The sequence below is a fragment of the Pteropus vampyrus genome, unplaced genomic scaffold (assembly GCF_000151845.1).
Source record: "Pteropus vampyrus isolate Shadow unplaced genomic scaffold, Pvam_2.0 Scaffold847, whole genome shotgun sequence".
NCBI lineage: Eukaryota > Metazoa > Chordata > Mammalia > Chiroptera > Pteropodidae > Pteropus > Pteropus vampyrus.
The window spans coordinates 8,493-15,553 of NW_011889628.1; the positions used below are offsets into that span (position 1 = coordinate 8,493).

The following is a 7,061-nucleotide window of genomic DNA, read 5'->3' on the forward strand; positions in this document are numbered from 1 at the left end:
GTCATATGAATTTAACATTAGTAAAAATAGTTAACAAGAACCTGTTTCTTAAATATATTATCTTGGTTACTGAGTTTTGAGTGACTACTACCCACCCTTAAATCATGCTCTGATGCGAGTCCAAACCTTGTTCCAGCCGTCCCCCACGTGGAACCTGCGGGAACATTTCACTACCTGGCTCTGAGCCCCATTATTCCTGTTCATACCCTGCCTTGCTTGGTCCCCACAGCCTCCAGGACAAAGCCTAAGTCCAGTGGCTTTCAAGCTGATCTCTCCAAGAAAACCAGGCAAACAACATGCCACCCCATGCCTCAGTGCCCTCTGCTCCACCTGGCCTCCTAGCCTGTTCTGAATTGTTTTCCTCCTTTCCTGGCTTCATAAACTCCCACTCCTCCCTCCAGAGTTGTTCAAGCCGCACTTCCTTGTTATCAGTTAAACTGACTCTGTCCTCTCTAGCCCCACAACCCAACCCAGGTCACAACGAAGCCCCGAAGCCCCGGACTCTGCTTCCTCCATGTCAGGCCCTCCCTCAAACCTGCCCCTGAGGGATGTTTCTAACACCCAAATTTGACCCTCTTGTCACGCGAGGCACAGGCGCTCAGAGATGTATTGACCTGTCTGTGGATGAATAGCTTTGGGGAGGGACATTCAGCCAGGGAAGTCTCCACAGTAGTGTGGGAGCTGCCTCCTGGATGGCCACCTCCATCCTCCTGCCAGTCGCACTGGCTAACCTTATCTATTGCTCTGTCTCGGTCTCTGTCTCGGTCTCTGTCTCTCTTTCTCTTGCTCTCTCTCCTCTCCACACACACACACTCCCCCAACAGCTGCAATCTGGAAGAAATTACTCTTCCAAACAGCCAGACTTCCCCAGTTTCAGGAAATTCCTAGCTGGGCAGGGGGAGGGGCCGGGCTGGGGGCGCGCCCCGTACATCCCCCACCCGCTCTGTGTCCTCGCTGCACTCCCAGTCCCGGCCTCCTCCCACCCCCACACTCAGCCCCGAGGGGCCTCAGCTTTTCTTCCACTGCTTTCTAGTCCTTTAAATCCTAGAGGCAAACTTTTGGGGGATAAGGAAGGCTGGGCGGGGCCTGCACCTTAACCCTGTCTGCCCCGGACGGACTGAACTGGACTGGGCGGTGACTCTGCGCCCGTTTGGGCTCCTACCATGGCCCCCGAGAGGGGCTGACATTTCAGTCCCGGTGCAGGTACAGAAGGGACCAATGCCAGGGGTGGGGCCCGGACTCCTGGGTCTGAGCCGGGGAGGGACCAGGACCCTTGACTCCTAGGCTGAGGAGTAAGAGCTGGAAGTCAGCACTCCTGAGGCCTGAGAGAGGAGGGGGCGGAAGGAGGTGGTACCGCGGACCCAGACGCCTGGGTCCTGGTCCCCTTCCAGGTTCCGCAGGATACTTCCTTTGCCAGGTGAGATCCGGCCCGGAGGAAGGAGGAAAAAGGCGCGGGCCTGGGACCAGGAGGCCGAGGCAGGCTCCGAACACAGGACAGCGGGTCCCAACTTGAGCCGAGCCAGAGCGCGCCGGCCCCGCTCAGCGAGAACCGCGAGGTAATTGAGAGGCAGGAGTGGGTCGGGGTTCCCAGTCAGGTCCGCAGGAAAGCAGGACCGACGGCGGTAGAGACCACGGCCGCTGAAGCCCGCGCCCTGCGCAGCCACGTGGCCTCAGGAGGCACACACTGCATCCCCCAGGGCCTGGGTCTCTCCATCCAGGGTTCCCCACCGCCCCTTGCCGCCTCTCCCATGGGGCTGAGAACCAGTCAGGCCGTATCTGGAGCGGGTTATTTCCGTCCTGGCGGGACTGGGTTCAGGAGGGGACACCGGAGAACCAGCTGTGCCCCTCCAACCCCCGCCCCCATACCCCGCCCCTGCAGCTGTAGCGTGCAGGAAGAGGAGGGGGCGGATGAGAGAGGGAGGAAGGCCTCAGCCCCGGGTATGGGGGTGGGTAGGGGTGATGGGGGGTTGGGGAGGCGGCCTGGTCCCATCCTCGCTCTTGCCACAGGCCTGCTTCACGTTTGTCACAGACAACGGCCCCTCTGTAGGAACCTTGGCTAAGTGAAGGGACTTTTTCTGAGCATGACCTCATTGCATCGAGCACAGAACTCTACTCAAGGGTGATTAGGGCCTCTCTTTAAGAGGATGAGAGTCTCACAGAAGTGGACTGACTTGCCCCAAGGTCTCAGAGCTGGCAGGAGAAGAGGTGGCATTTAAAAAAACAAACGAACAAAAAAAATTTTTTTGTTTCATTGTTTTAATCTGGAGTGAATAAAAAAGAAAAGAAAGAAAACCCAACAAACATGGTCATGGGTGTAGGAAATCCTGGCCTTTACATCAAATAAAAACATCTTTTCCATGGGATGCATGCAGCTGGTCCTACCAAGTCCCGCATCCAACATTTGCTACTGTGTGACCCAGGGCAAGTCACTTCACCTCTCTGTGTCCCAGACTCCGTGTCTGTCCAATAGACATTATAACCGTGGTCTCCCCATCTTTGGGTTGTTCTGAGGATTACATGACTTTGTTCATCTGTGTGAAGCAAGTAGGCGCCAGCTTGGACCAGAATAAGTGCTCAGGATATAAAACGTCAGCATCATGAATGTATGCTGTGAACGGCCCTAGCACATGGGCATTCTGATTCCCATTATTCATCAGAGTAAACTGAGGTTTAAGCTTGAGGAAGTAAGTTCAGGGTCCCACAGAAAGGAAATGGCAGCCCAGGAGTGTTAGACATCAGAAACCAGGACCTTAATGTGCTGCCAGGTGCTGGAAAATGGCAGTTAGGTCGCCTGGCGGGGCAATAGGAGGATGGGATGAGGGGCGAGCTAGGGCTTTGCAGGGAGAAGCAGTGGCTGAGCAGCCCAGGAGGCATCCATTCCAGGGGCAGCAGTCAGCAGAAGCAGAATTCTGGGCTCTGGAGTCCCACAGAGCTGGTTTTTGTGAACTCTAACAAATCACATTCTCTGAGTGTCTCGTCTGGGGCATGGAAGAATGATCTAAGGTGAGACTCCACTGAGCATTTGCTGTGTGCTGGGTACTGTGCTAAGACTTTCATGGGCAACATCTCACTTGTTCTTGCAGAGACAGCAAGGTATCATACAGGCATCATTCCATTTTCTAGATGAGAAAAATGATGCCAGAGAGGTAAAGTAACTTGCCCCAAGCCACACAGTAATGGTCACAGGCAGAGCCAAACCTGGACAGTTGGCTTTCTGAGTTCTGCTCTTTTCACCTATAACTCACTTAAGAGTAAAAATGGCACTAGGAGAGGATGTTTTATTTCAAACTGTGAATTGAGATTCAATAATGAGCGGAAGTCGGAATTTTTTTTTTTAAGTTTAGAATTAAAAATATCCAAGTGCCTACCTAGCATGTTATAAGACTAAGTCTTGCTTCATACAATTTTTCCCCCTTACCCAGAGGGCAGAGGGGAAAGAGAAATGATCATGTGCCAGGTTGAAAAAACATCTATTCATCTAGGTTGGGTCTTTGGGTAGGATAGAGGGCAATTCTCACAACATATCCATGTACAATTATTTTAAATCCTTTTGACTTTACTTTTTTTCCACATGACCACTGATATTGCCAGGGTGCTTGTTACTAAAAGAACAATGCTGGCTGTTTTGCCTTCGTCTAGGATTTTATCAAATCTAAATTTTGTTCCACTGTGGTTTAGGGACACATACTGCACCTGTTCCTCGCGCCCGCCCCCCCCCCACTAGCACTACCAACTGATTAGCAGTATTAGTTTTCTTTGATTGACCTTTTCTATGTGCCCTGCAAGGAAGCTAGTGCTACTTTACCCATTTTACAGATAGGAAGCAGAGATCATGTAATTTTTCCAAATTCATACAGCTGGCAAAGGGTGGGGACTGAATTCAAACAGAAAGATCTTTCATTATAATAACAGTGACTATTATTACAAGGTCATCAAAGTCCCTCCTAGAATTTCATAAAAACAGCCTGGTTTCGGGATGCGAGCAAAGGTTAACAGGCATTGCTCTTTACCACAGTAGCAAGAGGGGACCTATTTAGTTTACAGTTTACAAGCTACCAGCTTCAAATTGATGCCATTTTGCTATTTTTTAACATAGAGAAATTTCCATCATCATCATCATCATCATCATCATCATCATCATTATCATCTTGCAAAAAGTGAGACGTTATATTGTCTTTCAAAGTCAGATAATTACAGTTAGGACACCCTGTGCCTGTACACGACTCCCAGGCCCACCCAGAACCTCCCCAGTTGGGGTCTTCCGGCAGGCCTGCGGAGTGACAGATGTGCTCTCTAGACAAAGCCTTAATGGGCCCCTTTGTATATATGAAATCCTGTTACATCTGCGTTGGTATAAAGACAAATATAATCCAGGCATTTAGAAGTAAGTTCAAACATTTCCACATTTTTGCGAACCTCTGGAAGTGTGTGGGCCCTAGGCACTGTGCCTGCTGCACCCATTGGCCGCAGCCAGCCCGGTCTTCAGGAGTCGCCCTGTGAGAGGAGCCGGAGTTTCTGCCAAGTTGGGAAGCACTCCGGAGGGTTGCTTGTTGCCTGGCCTCTGCGAAGCTTGAATGTTAGTTCTTAGTGGAGTCAGCAGCACCGCGTGGTGGTCATGGGCAGATCTAGATTTGAGTCTGAGATGTGAATCAAGCAGTTGCGACCTCGGGGCCTCTGGGAACCTCAGTTTCTCCCCGCGTAAAATGGTAGTCATCCCACACCATCAGCCTCTCTCTATGGAAGGTGTCCTGGAAATGACTAGCTAGGCCTCCGGCTAGAGTCGCAGCAAGCGTAGGGCGCTCCCTCCAGCTGGAGGCCGCGCTGACTCGCCTCCACCCCGCAGATGCCGGTGCTGAAGCAGCTGGGCCCCGCGCAGCCCAAGAAGCGGCCGGAGCGCGGCGCCCTCTCCATCTCCGCGCCACTCGGAGACTTCCGGCACACGCTGCACGTGGGGCGAGGTGGCGACGCCTTTGGGGACACATCGTTCCTGAGTCGTCACGGAGGGGGGCCGCCCCCGGAGCCCAGGGCACCTCCCGCGGGGGCTCCGCGCTCCGCGCCCCCGCCCGCCATGCCGCAGCCTCTGCCGCCAGCCCTCCGCGCGCCCGCACCCGCTGACCCGCTTCTGTCCTTCCACCTGGATCTGGGCCCCTCCATGCTGGACGCGGTGCTGGGCGTCATGGACGCGGAGCGCCCAGGAGCCGCTGCCGCCAAGCCCGACGCGGATCCCGGCTCCGGGACGCAGCACCCCAGGGCCCGCTGCCGCCCCGACGCGGACCTCGAGCTAGACGACGTCATCGGCCTGTAGGCTCCCGGTTCCCCGCGCTCTTACCATGTGGCACTCCACTTCTTTATACATAAACGGCCACAGTCTGTGTCCCGGTTCTGTCTGTTCACTTTGTACGTGGGAACAGGAGTATGATGGGGTCCCCCAGCGCCTTTAAGAGCCAGGTGTGCCACCTGGAATTCATGTCCCGGCGGAGACCGGGCTGGCCAGGGCGAGGCTGATGATGGGCCTTGAGTGATGGGATGCGGCCCCTTTAAGAGAGCTAGGGGACGTGGCTAGGCGGTCCTCTCTCAGGGGCGGGGTCCCTACGTGGCTGCTCCCACAGCCTCTTTCATTCATCCTGTTGACAGCGCTGCTGACGGACAGACACCATCCCGCGCGACCTGACTCGCTCCAGCGGCCGGACCGAGTTTAGTGGACGCCACCGGGGCGAGCTGCCCTTTACCCTGGGATCGGCCGCACAGAAAAGTGGTCGAGAGTAGGCGTAGTCCTCTGAAGGGAGGGCTCCTTGTCCCCTAAAGGTGTGTCGGCCCGAGGGCGAGGGCGGCAGCTGCGTCAAGTCTGGGCGACGAAGTTCTGTCTGAATCTGCAGATAGATGTCTGGTTGTCCCGGGCGTCCGTGGAAGGCGCGACCAGCCGGGGGAGAGGAGGGGACAGAGGGGCTTGGCAGCACATGCAAATCATTAAGACAGGGGCGGAGCCAGGCTCGCTCAGGCCCAAGGAGGACCGGTAAATCAATTAGGCCACAAATGTAAACCGCTGTCCGCGAAGGGGGCGGAGTCAGACTCCCAGAGGACACCATGGAGGGAGATCCGCTTGGGCCCGAGTGCCCTCCAGTGACGTCACAGTCAGGTCACTGTCCGGGTCCGGGCAAAGTCGCCCACCGTGCGGGGCAACCTTGGCGAGACGGGCTCGTCAGCTGCACCCTGGTTTCCATGGCGGCGGCCATTTCTTCCTGTAGGGCTACCGGTCTTCTTCCTTGTAGGGCTGCTGTCGCTTCGGCGCCCGCTGCCGCCAGCCCCACTCCCGGGCCCGGGCTGGGGCTGAGGCCGAGGATGGGTCCGGGGCCAAGAAACCGCTGCTGCGCACGGCCACGGCCGTCGTCCCGCGCATCCGCTGGGACCAGCTGCTGGGCCAAGCCGACTTTTCGGTGGGCTACTCCGACCGCTTTCTGGGCGTGCGCGAGGAGCCCTTCAGCACTATTTGCTGGGACGAGCCGCTGGCGGTGCTGGTCATGCCGCAGCACCGCGTGCGGTACTTTCACTTCCGCGACTGCGTCATGTGAGACCGCGACCCGAGCACCGATCTTGTCTTCGGATCAGGGTCGGCGGAGAGCCCCGGCCCCACCGTCGTGGACGCACTCGAGGGCGGGGGAGCACACGAGGATGGAGATGCGCACGACCGCGCGGACGCGCACGGGGTCGAGAACACCCATGGGACCAGGCCCTCGAAGGACGGCATAGATGCTGCCTCCACTGGCGCCTAGGCGGGCGGGCACGGAGAGCTGGCTTGGACAGTCCCGAAAGCAGGTCCTCTGGCGCTGGTGTCTGTGAAGGCCCAGGACCTGGACGGGGCCAGGATATCTCGTAGATGGAACCTGAAAGGGTGCTGAAGCCGGCTGCTGAAGCCAGGACTAGAGAGGCGCAGGTCGTGGCAGCCCCAAGAGACCCTGGGAAGTATTAGGGTCCCCTCTCCTTTTTGTCTTATTAAAGGTTTATCATTTCAAGGAACCAGCTCTTGGTTTTATTTTATATTGTTTTTACATAGTCTATTTCTG

General features: G+C 56.0%; 2 protein-coding genes across 3 annotated transcripts; both read left to right on the top strand.

Annotated features, from left to right (window-relative positions):
* The first annotated feature begins 1,050 nt into the window (after positions 1-1,050).
* On the top strand, positions 1,051-5,378 carry CDC42EP5 (CDC42 effector protein 5). 2 transcript variants are annotated; one of them, XM_023526385.1, is made up of 3 exons: positions 1,051-1,203; positions 1,392-1,556; positions 4,844-5,378. In XM_023526385.1, exon 3 carries the CDS (start codon positions 4,844-4,846, stop codon positions 5,303-5,305), a length of 462 nt encoding a protein of 153 aa, XP_023382153.1. In that variant the 5' UTR covers positions 1,051-1,203; positions 1,392-1,556; the 3' UTR covers positions 5,306-5,378. The 2 variants fall into 2 exon arrangements, with proteins under 2 accessions (XP_023382153.1, XP_023382154.1); XM_023526386.1 differs by having other exon boundaries at positions 1,418-1,556.
* A 40-nt stretch (positions 5,379-5,418) lies between these two features.
* LENG9 (leukocyte receptor cluster member 9) lies at positions 5,419-7,014 on the top strand. The gene is given in 2 exon segments (XM_011385968.2): positions 5,419-5,448; positions 6,270-7,014. Coding segments are annotated over 2 exon segments (531 nt in total). The 3' UTR covers positions 6,771-7,014.
* Positions 7,015-7,061: the final 47 nt, after the last annotated feature.

What these genes read in the sequence shown, in the direction of transcription:
- CDC42EP5 (XM_023526385.1), top strand. Translation starts at nt 4,844, where the DNA reads ATGCCGGTGCTGAAGCAGCTGGGCCCCGCGCAGCCCAAGAAGCGGCCG.